Genomic DNA, 16,890 nt, shown 5'->3' with positions numbered 1-16,890 from the left:
AAACAATCACTCTAAGGCCTGCCATGAAATGTGGCAAATGAGCTGTTCATTTCTATCCTGGCTGAAATATACTGGCCCAATTTCCATTTACAAAACTAATGAGTATATTTGTAATTGAACTAGTAGAAAGATAATTGTTGATATTCTTGTCGTTAACTAAATTTATTATCCGAAAAATAATAGTTAACTTCTAACACCTTTTTTAGCATAACTATATTTTCCAGTTATAAATGCCATGATACAAAATTGTACATACAATATAGAATCATTCAGCAGTCTAAAAATCTTGACTTTTTAAATCAAACTTTTAATTTTGGGATAACTGTAGATCTACATGCAGTTGTGAGAAATAATACAGATTTCATGTACCAATCATCCAATTTCCCCAATTGTAGCATATTACAAAACTATAGTATAATATCAGAGGCAGGATATTGGCACTGATTACAATCAAGATGCAGAAAATTTCATCACTACAAGGAACCCTACTGCTGACCTTTTATAGCCTATCCCACTTCCCTCCCTGCTTTCCTCTATTCTTGGCCCCTGGCAACCACTAATCTATCTTTATTTCTATCATTTTGCCATTTGAAGAATGTCATATAAATGAAGTCATACAGTATGTAACCTTTTGGTACTGCCATTTTTTTCCTCACATAATCCCTTTAAGATTCATCCAAGTTGCTGTGTGTATCACTCTTTCCTTTTATTGTTAAGTAATAGTCCATAGCACGAATGTACTACAATTTAACAATCCACCTGATGAAGAACATCTGGGGGAGTTCCAGTTTTAGCTATTATGAATAAAACTGTTAAAAAAACATTCATATACAGGTTTTTATGCAAACATAAGATTTAATTTGTCTTGGACAAATGCCCAGGAATACAATTGTTTGGTCATATGGCAGGTGCACATTTAGTTTTTAAGAAACTACCAGACTGTTTTCCAGAGTGGCTATACCATTTTACATTCCTGTCAGCAATCAATGAATAACCTGGTCCTCCACATTTGGTGTTGTCACTTTTTAAAAATTTCCAACCATTCCAATAGGATGTAGTGATATCTCATTGTGACTTTTATTTGTATTCCCCTATTGAGAAATGATGTTGAACATCTTTTCACATGCTTACCTGCCATCTGTATATCTTTGGATGCCTCAAGTCTTTTGTTCATTTTCTAATTGGATGGTTTGATGTTTTTACTGTTGAGTTTCAAATATTCCTTATACATTCTAAGTACTAGTCCTCTGTCAGATATGAGGTTTGCAAATATTTTTTCCCACTCTGTAGCTTGTCTTTTCATCTTAACAGTCTTTCACAGAGTAAAAGGTTTTAAATTTTGATAAATTTTTCCTTTTATGGATTGTGGTTTTGGTGTAAAGTTTAAGAAAAACAATTTACGTAGTCCCCGACTCTTAACATTTTCTTTTTTCTCTAAAAGTTTCATATTTTTAAATTTGTGATCCATTTTGAATTACTTTTTGTATAAGATGTGAGACTTAGATCAAGGTTCTTTTTTTTATTTGTCTATAGATGTCCAATTACTCCAGCAGCATTTGTTGGAAAGGCTATCTTTCAACCATTAAATTGTTTTCATGTCTTGGTGGAAAAAAAACTCAGTTGAGCATATTTCTGTGGGACAACTTCTGGGTTCTCTGCTCTGTTCCACTGATCTATGTGTCCGTACCTCTGCCATAGTCTTCATTACTGTAGCTATATGGTATGTCTTGAAGTCATTTAGACTGATTCCTCCCACTTTATTCTTCCAAATTGTTTCAGCTACTTCAGTTCCTTTGCCTTTCCATATAAGTTTTAGATCTGTATCTCCAAAAAATCTTTCTGGAATTTTGACAGGAATTGTGCTAAATGTGTATATCAATTAGGGGAGAAGTGACATCTTTCCTATATTGAATCATCCAAATACATGAACAACACTGCGTGTCTCCATTAATTTAGATCTTCTTTGATTTGTTTAATCAATATTTGATAGTTTTCAGCATGAGTCCTGTTTATGTCTTATTAGATTTATACTTGCTATGGTTGAAATACATCCTCAAAATTTCATAAGAAAATATTTGCAAATCGTATCTCTGGCAACGTATTAATATCCAGAACATATAAAAAACTCCTACATCTCAACAGCAACAACAAAAACCACAAACATCACAAATAACAAGTGTTGGCAAGAACATCAAAAAATGAGAACCCTTGCGTTGGAGGGAATATAAAGCCACTGTAGGGGTTCAAACACGTCCCCTAAATTTCATGTATTGGAAACTGAATCCCCAAATTCATGTTGCTTGAAGGTAGGACCTTTGGAAAGTATCTGGGATTAGATATGGTCATCAAGGTAGGGCTTCCATGATGGGACTGGTGGCTTTATGAGAGATCTGAGCTAGCAGGTTTGCTCTATTTTGCCATGTGATATCTCCTGCCATGCCATGATGCAACAGGAAGGCCCTGACCGGATGCTCACCCCTCAAACTTGGGACTTCCCAGCCTCTAGAACTGAAAGTAATAAATTTATTTTCCTTATAAATTACCAGTCTGTGGCATTCTGTTACAGCAGCAGAAAATGGACTAAGACAATACCTAAGTATTTCATTGTTATAATACTAATGTAAACAGCACTGTTTGTTAATTTTGGTCTCCATATGTTGCTAGTTATTTCTCTTATTACTTTCAATTTTTTTAGCTATCAGAAATCTGACAATAACATGTCTTTGTGTGAATTTTGGGGGATTTCTCTCATTTGGGATTCCCTCAACTTCTTGAATCTGTATGTAGGCTTATGTGTTTTGCCAAATTTGGGGAATTTTCAGCCATTACTTCTTCAGGTGCTTTTTCAGCCCCATTCCGTCTCTCTCCTTTGGGACTTTAATAACATAAGTGCTAGATCTTTTGTTATACTCCCAAAGGTCCCTGAGGCTCTGTTAATTTATCTCTGTTACTCAAATTGGGTAATTTCTATTGTTCAATTTTCAAGTTCACAGATTCCTTTTGTCTGTCCTCTCTATTACAGTGTGAAGTCCATCCTTTGAGTTTATTTCATTTATTACATTTTCCAATTTTAAAATGTCCATCTATGTCTTCTTTATCTCTTACATTTCTTTGTGGAAACTTTTCTATTTTTTTCATTGTTTCAAGCATATCTGTAATCGCTTATTGAAGCAATTTTATGATGACTTCTTTAAAACCTAACATCCCTATCATCTCAGTTTTGACATCTGTTGATTCTCTTTTTTCATTCAGTTTAAGATTTTCCTCATTCTTAGTATAGCAAGTTGATTTTTCCTTAAAATCTGCACATTTGAGGCATTATGTTTTAAGACTCTGGATCTTATTCAAACCTTCTGTTTAAGCTGGCTTTCTCTGACATTGCTCCAACAGAAGAGGGGCACTACTTCATTACTTCCAGGTGGGGTAGGAGTCCAGGTTCCATACTCAGCCTCCACTGACACTGCAGAGTGGAGGGCTCCTTATTATTGCTGGACAGGGGTGAGATTTCTAGCTCCCAGCTAGGCTTCCACAGAAACCTCCCTGGCTGAGAGAGGAAGAGGTGCCTCATTGTTTCCCTTAATATGGCCCCTACTGACACCACAATAGAAGGCGCAACCTTCCTACCAATGGATGACAGTGAAAGCCATGACTGTCCACTAGGTGTCCCCTGATACCACCACCACTCCAGGGAGTTGTTATGCCTCATTATAGCCTGGCAAGGGTGCAAACCAGGCTCTCCAACTGGCTTTGTTGGTGGAGTGGATGTGGGGTCATAATTTTTTTCCGTGGTGTTTGGCTGGAGTAGAGTGGTTGGTGTGTTCTCTTTTTGCTAGGCACTCCTTTCCGGGTCCTCTGGCTAGACAGAGTAAGCTTTTCTTATCTGCACTTGACATTTCTTAGTCACTGGTTTCTTCAGCAATGAGTCTGGGACATATGTGGCAAAAACAAACCCAGGGAATTCACAACCATGTCACTCCTTGTGTCTTGAGGTCCCTAGCTAGTCTGCCTTTTCTACCTTTCAGAGTATTCTTGTGTTTATTTTGTACATAATGTCCAAGGTTTTCAGTTGTACTTATTATGAAGAATAAGAGAAAATACATTTGCTCCATTTTTTCCAGAAACAAAAGTCCAAATCTTAACATTTTTAAGAAATAATTATTTCCCAAAAAAACCATGATAGGATAACATTCTTCTATTACAGTGGTTACAAACTGGAGGCCTGTAGTAGTACAGGGTTTTGAAAAAGTTAACTGCTTTTAAGGGGGCATTCTGTACTCTCCAGTTCTCTACAGCACTCCTCCATGTCTGCCTAGCTTGTGAACTGTCCCATGAAGGCATTTGAGTTTGCAACCTCTGATTTATAAGTCATGAGGCGAGGCTATAGATTACAGGCATAGATTTTGAAAGTTCATACTAAAGTTTCCCATTTCATACACTAGGACCCAATTTAAGAAATTTTAACCAAGGCCCAGCTCAAGCATAATGAAGCCTTTCCTATACTCTGACTTTGCCTTCCCTCCAAATCCCTTCTAGAAATTTTTGTTGAAGATCCAGAATGTAATTAGTATACTAACCTATCCAATGATTAAACTTAGTACAGGGCCTTCTCCATTTTGTCATTTTTCTTCAGAATGTTGAAAGAAGAGCTACTGTGTGTATGTGGGTGAGGGAAGGAGAACAGAGAAGAGATGATGATAATGATGAAGCCAGAGGAAGGAAGATGATCACATTAAAACTATAGTGTCCTAATTTTCATAAAGCTGGCCCAAATCAAATTCTTTTGAATACAATTGAATAATGTTCTAGAAAGAAAGGCATTTAGAGGTGCATAATCTAATCGAAGCCCTTTTACCCTTCCAGATAAGGAAACTGAGCCTCAGAGACTACACAAGGTCACGAAGCTAACCAACATTGTTTGTACTACTCCATCATGTTCTTTTCATAGCCTAGTCCTACTTTCCAAACAATGAAAGCTGTGATCAACTGCGTCACTTCTACTAACAGTTCCTAAAAATGTTTCCGTTTGTAACTTTCTTATTTCATCTCATCTATAGATTACATTCAAATTTTGTTCTTAAAATTTCTGACAAATTCAAGAGAGATTTTTTACCATTTGTTAGCCTAGTAAAAATGAAAGCAATTGAATTGGTAGTGGGGGGGGTGCAAGCAAAACAAACTTTTTATTACATTTTGTCTAACAGTCTTAATTTTCAGGCTAATCTTCAGGATGACTTGGTATTAAATCATGCGTTAATTTAGCTGACCCACAATTCAGTATAATAACTATCTACTTTTTTAGCTGGGAAAACGCTTGCCAAACTTGTCATTTCACATACCACCTCAACAAGTTTGGCTTGCTGTATCTGCAAACCACCCTTCCTAATTTCATATTTATTTTTATATTGATTTAAATTCCATTCCTTTTAATACTTTGCCTGCTCTAAGCCATAACATCCACTAAATCACAAGCCTGATGTGCTGATTTTTCTAATACACAAGAAAATAATTACATAGCTACTAAAATATGTCCACGGACATATTAACTAAACTCATCGCATGTGATACCAGTGATATTCTTACTACACTTCAGATGAGCTGACCCTGGGATGACTATTTATGATATGAGTAAATAATAAAATAATTATTCTCCAACATCTGAGTTGCTAATTATTCAGATTCGGAGTAACATATCAGAAGTTAAGGGTCCCATCACCAATTTCAACAGATAGAAACTCAGGAAGCCTAGATTTTGAGATTTTATCGTGCATAAAATTATATGAGATACTTGTTTCCCTCCCTCAGAGACTGATTCAGTAAATCTGGGACGGGGCCCAGGAAGCTGCATTTTTACAGGTACTCCAGAGAATGCTGTTTGGGGAAGACCCAAGGGTCACATTTTGAAAAACAGTGGATGAGGCCGGGTTTGGTGGCTCATGCCTGTAATCCCAGCACTTTGGAAGGCTGAGGTGGGAGGATCACTTGAGCCCAGGAGTTCAAGACCAGCCTGGGCAACATAGTAAGATCCCATCTCTATAAAAAAAGAAGAAAAAAAGAATGAAAAGCAGTGGATGGGAATTGGGGTATGACAAAATCTTAAAATCACTCTAGCTTTTCAATAGGATGACTTGGGTTCAAATCCCAAGTCTAACTGTATGACCCTAAGCAAGTCACTTCATCTCTCTAGGCCTTGGTTTCCTCACCTGTTAAATGACAATTGTAAAAATAGCTACCTCGATGGAGTTTTTTAAGGAAACAGGATCTCTCTCTGTTACCTAGGCTAGAGTGCACTGGCTTTTCACAAGTGTGATCACAGCACACTGTAGCCTTGAACTCCTGGGCTCGTGATCCTCCCATCTCAGCCTTCCAAGTAGCTGAGACTACAGGCCACCACACCCAGGTTCACTGGGTTATTTTAAGGCTTAAACGCATGACATGTCAAAAAGCATTACAAAACCACAGAGCCTGTATGTGTTAAAGGGCTAATGATAATGATGATGACACTGAACCATTCTCGGCAGGCTACAATTCAGAAGACAATCAGCATTTCCAGTAAATTCAAGTGCTCTGCTCCATATAAACATCTGCTCCCATTTAATTACTGACATTGACTTTAATCTATAATAAATTAGCCCACAAATTAAGTACATATTTCAAATAAGATATGTACACAATAGATGATTTCAAACATTATCAATTGAGGACTGCAACTTAAATCCTCAAGGAACTTTATCTGGATTTTCAGGGTCAATCCCATGCAATAACTCCCATGCCAGAGAGTTCCCACAGGCCCATTTTGATTACCCTGATTTTAAGAACTACTTTATAGGTAGCATGTACAATTATCCTTGTGGTTTAGAAATATTTTTTTTTGAGACGGAGATTCGCTCTTGTTACCCAGGCTGGAGTGCAATGGCGCGATTTCGGCTCACCGCAACCTCCGCCTCCTGGGTTCAGGCAATTCTCCTGCCTCAGTCTCCCCAGTAGCTGGGATTACAGGCACGCGCCACCGTGCCCAGCTAATTTTTTTTTTTGTATTTTTAGTAGAGACAGGGTTTCACCATGTTGACCAGGATGGTCTCGATCTCTTGACCTCGTGATCCACCCGCCTCGGCTATTTATTATATTAAAAAAAAAAACTTGGCAGGGCGCAGTGGCTCACACCTGTAATCCCAGCACTTTGGGAGGCCGAAGTGGGCAGATCACAAGGTCAGGAGTTCAAGACCAACATGGTGAAACCCTGTCTCTACTAAAAATACAAAACTTAGCTGGGTGTGGTGGCATGTGCCCATAATCCCAGCTACTCGAGAGGCTGAGGCAGGAGAATTGCTTGAATTGGGACCCAGGAGGCAGAGGTTGCAGTGAGCTGAGATCGCACGACTGCACTCCAGCCTGGGCTACAGAGTGAGACTTTGCCTCAAAAAAAAAAAAAAAAAAATTTCCTTGAAGAAAGTGTAACAATCCCTGAATTATAAATTTAACACCAAATTTGCAGATGTGGCTACAGGGCAAATATAGCAAAGAAAATTATAAACCATGCTCCCTTATAATAATTCATCAAAGACTTTAGCTGTGATCCGATATAGGGACTTAAAATTTAATTTCCAAAAGAAAGCAAGCCTCATTTTTTCTGAATACCATCTGTTCAACCATTCCAACATGAGCTAATTCTGCTACACAAAATTTGTAAATAGACTAAGATTGAAAAAACTTAGTTGCTTCATGTTAAAGTACAGATTCAGTCTGATCTATTCATGTAATGTTAGAAAGCTATGCACATAGTCAACATTCAATCTTGTATAGGACACACACAACACTAACAACTATTCAATCATAATGAAAACATTATAGCTAACTCACAATTGTCCCTACAGAAAATCACCCCCAGGTGTGAGAGCTATTCTCTGCGAATATGGGTTCTTAAGTCTCTCTATGCAACAGGCAATTTCTCAGCTAAGGTAAGGCAACAGGGCAACTGGAACTGGTGTAATCCGCAGCTGCTCAGTGACCAGCCATTCACACATTAGTGATGTAGCAAATGCTTCTCCCACCTGGAGACAGTGTGTTTGCCTGGCCAAGTGTTAAGGTCCAGGAGCCCCAGCTGTTCTTTTATGGGCAAACATGAACACTAGGTAGCAGGAAAAACTATTAAGAAATATACTGTTGGCCAGGCATGGTGGCTCACGCCTGTAATGCCAGCACTTTGGGAGGCCGAGGCGGGCAGATCACGAGGTCAAGAGATTGAAACCATCCTGGCCAACATGGTGAAACCCCCTCTCTACTAAAAAATACGAAAATTAGCTGGGCATGGTGGCACGTGCCTGGGTAGTCCCAGCTACTCGGGAGGCTGAGGCAGGAGAATTGCTTGAACCCGGGAGGCAGAGGATGCAGTGAGCTGAGATCGTGCCACTGCACTCTAGCCTGGCACCTGGTGACAAGCAAGACTCTTGTCTGTATCAAGAAAAAAAAAAGGAATATACTGTCACTCTTCTAGCTGGGCAGAATATCCAATTTCTGCTAAACCACAGCTATGCCTTCCTTTGGTAGGCATAATCAACAGCATCTGCCAGTTTGGATGAAGCAAGAGAGAGCATCACAGCCAAGTCTCAATTAGTTGGCCTCTTGAGCCTGTTTCTGCACTTGTTATTACCCTATGAGCTAAGAAGGAACTGAAGATAAAGCTCCTAAACAAGGAATACCTATTAAGAATTAATTAGGGTCTTTATTATAACTCTTAATTTTTGTAAGATTCAATGTCCGGCAAAGACTGTGATTTTGAGAGACTATTAACTGATGTAGTCTGGGATACCAAATGCATTTTACATACACTTGTGAAAAATCAATCAACTCTTATTAGCAGGCAAAAATGACTACCATAATTAAACAGAAACCTCAATTTAGGCAAACATCACTACTGAAATATAAATGTAATTTCATTTAATGTACCTATTAATAGTTTATTGATGTTAAAACCAAGTTAGTCTTTAGCCTTAACAAAGATGGAGCAAGCAATTTTTTTGGTTTCTTAATTGATTCAATATTTATTGAGCACCTATTATGCTCCAGGATTGTGGCTGGGAAGCCAGTGGTGAATAAAAGAGCCCTAGTCTCTGCTGACAAGGAGCTTATCACTCTTAAATTTAGAATAAGCAAGGAATCTAACTTTTAAAATAAACAAAAAGAGATTTTTCACTTCAGTAAGGACTGAAAAATGAGACTGCCCATACAATACTCTTTTGAGATTTTGGAAGGGTTTTTATACACTCTAGTTTCACAGGTTAATGCTGAATACTCACAGATAATACATAAATATGAAAAAAAATGTGAAGTTAGTGACGTGTGTATCAAGATATTTTCTGAAACTCACAATACTAACAAAGAAGATATATGCATGTATTATCATAAAATGGAACTTGATTTTTAAAAGAATCATCATCATCTAAAGACAGCTTCTCCTCTCAATTATAAAACTATGACTACATGCACGGGATACTGGTAAAATTTCTCTTCTACATTTTAGATCTAACAAGAGAACCTTGCATTCCTTATTCTCAAGCAAATGGCAGTAGTACATCAAAGGGCCAACAGCTCACTTGAATTAAAACTGCAAAGCTTCTTGGCTACTTAGCATACTGAAAATGAATAAGCACTCAATGTTGCTTACCTTGTAATCTCTGGATACATTTTCTGATGTCACCGAACCTGAAATCTGACTAGAAATTGTAGCAGCTATAAGCTGTTTACACCATTCAACATGTGATCCTGTAGGACTAAAAAAAAAAATAGCATGGATTAAAAAGCATTATATCATAGGATCTCAGTGAAAAAATTAGCACTGAATAGGAATATGATCATACTTCTTTTTTTTAGATGAATGAACTTTTAATTAGACTTTTTTCACCTTTTCATTTAATCTAAGAACTGAAATAGCAACTGACAACTAGGAAGTAAGATTAGGCTGCAGGTTAATTTTAAATAAATCAACCAATTTTCTCAAAAAAGATGAAGATTCTAGGTGTTAGTTAAGCTTACTATTCTCCACTATTTAATGGAATTTTAATCTATTAAAATTATATGGAAGACATATCGTTTTTTGTTTTTTTTTGTGAGACAGGGTCTTGCTCTATCACCCAGGCTGGAGTGCAGTGGCACAATCTCAGCTCCCTGCAACCTCTGCCTCCCAGGTTCAAATGATCCTCCCAACTCAGCCTCCCATGTACCCATGTAGCTAGGACTACAGGCACATGCCACCACGCCCAGCTAATATATATATATTTTTTGGTGGAAACAGGGTTTTGCCATGTGTCCCAGACTGGTCTTTAACCCCTGGGCTCAAGTGATCCACCTGCCTTAGCCTCCCAAAGTGCTACATTTAAATGCATGAACCACTGCGCCCAGCCGGAAGAAATATTCTTAACCTATATAAATAGTTAATTCTAAAGAGAAGTATTTATGTTACATCGTAGGCTTTTCAAACCTTCAATCAATTTCATGTTGGTAGTTTTAAATCTAGAAAATAGTGTACTTTTGAGTGAAGCAAAGTGACTCAGAAGTAAACCTGATCATGAGATTTATAAATTATAGCCTAGAAAAATGACATTCTCTGTGTAGTATTAACAATACCTTACATTTCTGTAATTGCTCTGACAACTTATAAATGGTTTTTAGTTATTTTTTTTAAATTTATTTGTTTTTGAGACAGAGTCTTGCTGTGTCGCCCAGGCTGGAGTGCAGTGGTGCAATCTTGGCTGTCACCTCTAACCCCCCGGGGTTCAAGCAATTCTGTCTCAGCCACCCTAGTAGCTGGGATTGCAAGTGTGTGCCACCATGCCCAGCTAACTTTTATATTTTGAGTAGAGACAGGGTTTCACCATGTTGGCCAGGCTGGTCTCAAACTCCTGACCTCAGGTGATCCACCCGCCTCAGACTCCCAAAGTGCTGGGATTATAGGCACAAATAGTTTTTATTACGTCAGCGCCTCATAACCATGGTGTGATGAGAAGGCAGAACAGGGACTAGCTGACTTGTTTTTGAGAAGAGAAAATCAAGGCACAGAGGTGACATGTTCTGTGAGAAAGTGGCTGTCCTTAACAGGACATAGAAAAACTAGTAGTGACTGACTCACTGCACTGAAGCCAGCAGCACAGGTGGTAGCCAACTGCTTTATATGAAAACACAACATTGCAAAGAAAATGGCATCTTTCACTCCCACAGAGCTCTGAAGCATCAAAGCATTTTCACACATGTAGCCTTGCCCAGCCTCACAGTGACCCATTTTACAGATGAAAAAATTAAGTTCCAGTTTTCCCCAAGGTCACACGACTGGTAAGTGGTGAGGCTGTACTCACCTTACCTAAAAGACCACATAAGCCAACTAAGCAGTGAGAGATTTAACAATTGCCCCCAGAGGCCGGGTTCCTCTCACAATTTGGGAAAACACTAAGAAATCCAGCCAGAGGGCTAAAAATATTAACGAAAGTTTACCTTGCAGGTAGTGTTCACTGTAAAGAATGTTTCAGGCCTTTAAAAAAAGTCACATCACTAATTAAACCCACACTCATGTATTTGAAGGACAGAAACACCTGGAATCCCCAGGCAATATGGAAAATGACCCGAACAGTAGAATAAGGAAAACCGAGGTTCTGTGCTAGTGATCCAAATTGCAGTCTCTGCTCCAAACAGACCAGAGGTTATCTGTGTGGTTCAAAATACTGAATGAGCAGAAATTCTCATCACATGCCAGCAATCTATATGCCACAATTTCGACCTGAGAGGAAGAAGGATGGAAAAGGGAGAGATTTGTTTCCTTTTTAAAGGTTAAGTCACTTTCATTGTCTGCATATATGATACTTTTCTCGTCATAAAGCCTTTGCCTGTCAGCAGCCACCAGGTGCAAACACAGGAAGAAACTGCAGGAACCCAACTGTTGATCATGAGTGTGAATTGTTCTTACCACCTGCCCAGCATGCCTTCCCCCTTCTTCTGGTAAGGACGCTCCTCTTTACTTTGGGGAACTGCCCTTTCCCACATCACAGGCTTTTGTGGGGGAAAGGGGAGGAGGAGGTTGACCTCTTCCTCCGCCTGCTCCCACTTGCAGGTGAATTACCTAGAATCAGCCAATCCCAGGCTTTCCTCTTGGATCCTGGAAATACGTCCAGATCTGCTGGAGGCCACTCCCCACCCCACCCCTACCATCTTGAGGAACTCACAGGAATAAAAAGTGAGAGAAAAAAAAAGAGACCGAGAGATGCGGAGTCTCGACAACACTGTTTGCAATCCTGGCCTCAACTGGGTGTGTGGCCATCTCTCCTCCTGTCTGGAGCAGTTCTGTGAGCCAGGACATCTCATTTGGCTTAAGCTAGATTGAATTGTGGTTCCTGTGACCTGCATACAGAAGCGTCCTGGCCAACGTAGTTACACACAGTGAGGTATAGTGGGCTAGCAGACAGGATGCCTGGATGTGAGTACTGCTTCTGTCACCAGCTAACTCCATGATCTTTGGCAAGACACATCCTCTTACAGGACCACAGCTTCCTTATCATTAAGTACAGTATTCAAAACAGAAGTGAAGTCCCCACAGTCCAAGGAACAGGGCCAAGTCCCACCTATAGAGCCAGGTTCCATTTTAGAGGTCACTCTTCAAAGGAAAGTGTGAATCTGAGCTTGTTGAGATGACAGAACTGAGAAAGGAAGCCATGATTCCTCCCCCATCCCTTTTCTGCAGTCTTGCAATTGCCCTCTATGCTCCTGGTATCAATAACCACCTGCAGGCTGGAGGCTCCCAGCTCTGTTTCTCAACCTGGACTCTCCTGATCTCAGTGCTGACATTCCTACAAGACATCTCCACTGGTCTGGCCCAGAGACCCTGCCAATTCAACCTGTCTAAACCAGCATCAGTCGCTCAGCCCCGCAACCTACTCCCGTCCTGTGTTTCCTAACGCAGGGCACAGCACAGCCAGTTACCCAGTCCCCACAAGCTAGAAAGCTGAGATTTTCCTTGGAGTCCACCCAGCACTTCCCCCTCACATCTGAATGCTCACCAGGTCAGGTCACTCTTACCTGGTAAGTATCTTGAAAATCCACCCATCCCTATTCCTAGTCCTATTCCCTTTTCCAGACTCCTTTCATTCTTCTGTGTACTCCACCTGCCTCATGAATTTAAGCCTCATCTATAAGCCCATGACTCCCCAGTCTGAATCTCCAGCCCAAACAACCCTGAACTCCAGGCTCAGACAACCCTGAACTCCAGGCTCAGACACAGCAACTATATCTTTTTTGTTTGTTTGTTTGAGACAGAGTCTCACTCTGTCGCCAGGATGGAGTGCAGTGATGCGATCTCGGCTCACTGCAACCTCCACCTCCTGGGTTCAGGCAATTCTCCTGCCTCAGCCTCCTGAGTAGCTGGGACTACAGGTGCATGCCACCATGCCCAGCTAATTTTTGTATTTTTAGTAGAAACGGGGTTTCACCATGTTGGCCAGGATGGTCTCAATCTCTTGACTTCATGATCCACGTACCTCAGCCTCCCAAAGTGCTGGGATTACAGGCGTGAGCCACCGCACCCGGCCAACCAACTATATCTTTGACATCTATTCTGGGACATATAATTGGCATCTCATAATTGATATGTCCAGAGCAAAGAGCCTGCTATTTCCTAACCCTGCTCCACCTTAGAAAGACTTCTCTATCTCAGCAACACAATTTTCCCACAAGCTAAAACCCTGGAATTCTCCCAGATTCTTCTCTCTTACCAAACAACCAATCTTCAGCAAACCCCATAGGCTCTACCCTGCAGGTCTTCAAATTACATCTAGAATCTGACCACTCCTCCCCTCCTCCGCTCTTCTCCGGGCTGAGCCACCATTTCACTTGGCTTACTCCAATAGCCTCCTACTGCCAGTCTCTGCTTCCACTCCTTCCCCTGACACTATATTGTCCACATAGCACCATGGAGAGCCTGCTGAAATCTACAACAGATTATGTCACTCCCCTGCACAAGGTCCCCTGTGGCTCCTCATGGCCTCTGAGGCGCTCCACCATCTGGCTCTGTGACTTCTCTAACATCATCCCTTACTTGTCTCTCCCTGGCTCCCTCCCTGCTAGTGACACTTAGTCTCCTTGCTGATCTAGGAATACTTGGTTCACACTCACCTCAGGGGCTTTGCACAAGCCTCTGACTAGAATGTTATCACCCCCAGGTATCTGTATGGCTGGATCCCTCGCCTCTTTGGGGACATTAATCAAATGTCACCTTTCTGGGGCTTTTCCTGATCACCAAAATCTCTGAAGGAAACCAGAAGATGAGGAATATTTGGGGGTGACACATTCTGGTCTCCTTTGGCTCCTTAAAAGATTTTGATGCACACTCACCCTGAGTACTTCCACGTTTGCCTCTATCACACATCTCATTCGATTTCTACTATTGGTTGGTTTGTATTCTCCACTACGTGGTAAGCCCAGCAAAAGCCACGTTGTACTATTCTGTGAATCACCCAGAACTCGTACATCGTTGAATATTTGCAGATGAGTGAAGTCCTCACCATTTCAAGTGCTCTTAGCTGTGACTGGTTTTCAGTGATACTAACCACTTGGGTGATTAATTTGTTAAAATATAATTATATTGAGGTAGAAACTAAAGTGAAGGGAATGTTTCTTGTTTCTGTGCTTTTGGAAACTCCCAAAAGTTTGGCACAATGGTATGACTAAGACAGGCAGGAATGGGCATCTGAAACTGACAGAGCTACATTACAACAGCCATGCTACCTGAGTGCACTCTGCTGTCAGAGAAATGGCCAAGATGTGCGACACTGGATGTTCCGGGTTACGGGATAGGCCACCCCTTGTCATCGGAGGAAGGGTGCCCCTCCCAGTCAGGCATGGTCACTTTATACTTCTGATTTCTCTTAGTTCTGCAGCTGCCTCAAAAGCAGTAGGCTTGCTTGTGTGTTCATGAAAACAATAAACTGGTTCCTTCAAAATGTGAAGAACTGAAAGTAAAAGGTTCTGTTTTCTTCCCTCCTGAGCAGTTTGGAAGTTTTCCATCCCAGATTTTTGCCTCGATCTGCAACAGCTCCCACGCCCGCGGGTCCCATCTCCCTGTCCCCACTCCCAACCCCAGCATCAAAGACTTTAAGCAGCCACAGTAGAATTGGGGTCTTAAAACCACACGAGTCAAGGTGACGCTAAAAGAGGAGAGCCCCGGTGGGATCTCCCTCCCACGAGGGTCGGTGGACCGGGCAGGGACAGCCAAGGGGTCACCAAGGGTAGCAGGTGGCGGCGCGGGAAGTGGTTTGATAGCCGCGAAGCCCCTCCCAGGGTTCCAGGAGCTGGGACTAGGGCGGCGGAAGTAAGCCTGGTGCGCGGCCGCAGCAGGTCCGAGGGCGGCAGCCCCCAATGGGGTGCAGGGGTTTCCGGGGAGGGAGGGGCCGGAGGGGATGAAGAGGGTTCGTCCACCCCGCCTCGGCCAGGCCCTACGCGGCGCGCGGGGAGGGAGAGGGCGGGCCTCGCGCGGGGCCCTCGGCAGTCGGGGCGCGAGAGGCCGGGTCGGCCTGGGCTCCGCTTACCTGTCCAGGGTCTCCACGCTGGGCTGCCGGGAACCAGCGGTGGCGCCCCCCGCGGCCCGAGGAGGCCTCCTACCGCCCGCCGGCCCGGGGTTGGGGCCCCCGCCGCCCTCGCAGCCCGCTGCTGCCACTGCCGCCGCCACTGCCGCGGCCGCCGCCGGCCTGTCCATGGCGCGCCGAGTCCCGCCGCCGTAGGGAAGCCGCCGTCGGGACAGGAGCGGCGTCCGGGAAGGTTCCGCCGCGCGCCTCCTGCCGCCCGCTCTACCGCCCGCCCGCTTCAGGCGGCCGCCGCCATTAGCTGTCACCTGGCGGCCCCGCGTTACCCACAAGGCCCCGCGCGCGGGGGTCGGGGGCGGGAGCGGGAGCGGGGGCGGGGAGGGCGACGCTGGGGGCCAGCGCCGGGAACCCCCACCTGGGCACTCGCCCGCGTAGCCTGGGGATGGGGGGCTAGGACCTCTTGCTCTGGCGACCTGGGCGCGTTCCGAGCCACTGGGGTTCAGAATCCCCAAACGGATTATGCATAGCGTGCTTCGCTCTGTAGTTAAACCCGGTTGACGGCAGAGACGTGGGGTGTAATAAGAAGTTTGGAGACATTCAAGGTTTAAAAATTATTTCCCCCCTCAGTTGTCCTTCCCAGAAAAGGTATAGGACAGCTCAGGCTCCCTCTTGAAGCACGAGCAATTCCGGGCATTTTAGCAATTCCTCCCCACCCCATTCTTCCCTCCACTCTCCCCTTCCACACCCCCCTACAAACCCACCTCCTTGCCATCTGTAGAGCAACCAAGTGTTCTGATGCCGCCCTCGGAACTTCCGCCCATGGTTTATGTTAAGAGTAACATTTAACTACTGTTGATTAAAAATCACTGCTATGAAAACCAAGCCAATTATCTTGCTGAGGCATTTAGGACATTTACTTTCTGGGCTAGATTTATTTTCTTGCTCATTTTGTTTGGGTGCGAATCATCCTCTCTCACGTCACTCCTGATTAAGCTGGGAGTGGATGTGTGGCTCATGATTAAGCCCCTTTGCCTGTGATTGCTCTGGGTGTAGACGGGAGTCCTGTGACCCAGACCTGGCAAAGGAGCTATAAAGGGAACAATTCGCCCCCTCTTAAAAGGCAGACCTGCAGACAGAGAGTTCCTCATGCCCATCCCAAACTCATCTTGCCCTACCAGCTTAATGACGTCAAACTTAACTTTGAGGATATGATGGCCGAAGCCCCTACAGCCATCTTATACCCAAGAGGAGGTGAGCCTGGGGTAAGACGATAACAAGGTGTAGAGGGCTGGGAAGAAGGAAATGAAGATCCCCAGACAATAATAACTCCCATCTT

The 16,890-nt window shown here is 42.8% G+C and overlaps 1 protein-coding gene across 6 annotated transcripts in view; it reads right to left on the bottom strand.

The window, feature by feature from the left end:
* MTMR1 (myotubularin related protein 1) overlaps nucleotides 1–15,860 on the bottom strand; it is an 80,609-nt gene extending 64,749 nt beyond the window's left edge. For all 6 annotated transcript variants that reach the window (XM_008990027.5, XM_035288717.3, XM_008990029.5 and 3 more), the window contains exons 1-2: nucleotides 15,561–15,860; nucleotides 9,662–9,767 (exon numbers count right to left, since the gene is read on the bottom strand). In XM_008990027.5, the coding sequence (XP_008988275.1) occupies nucleotides 9,662–9,767; nucleotides 15,561–15,727 (273 nt within the window). In that variant the 5' untranslated portion in view covers nucleotides 15,728–15,860. The remainder of the gene's footprint in view (nucleotides 1–9,661; nucleotides 9,768–15,560) is intronic.
* Between the last annotated feature and the right edge of the window lie 1,030 nt (nucleotides 15,861–16,890).

The sequence above is a fragment of the Callithrix jacchus genome, chromosome X (genome assembly GCF_049354715.1).
Source record: "Callithrix jacchus isolate 240 chromosome X, calJac240_pri, whole genome shotgun sequence".
NCBI lineage: Eukaryota > Metazoa > Chordata > Mammalia > Primates > Cebidae > Callithrix > Callithrix jacchus.
This window is presented reverse-complemented; position numbering and strand designations above follow the sequence as displayed.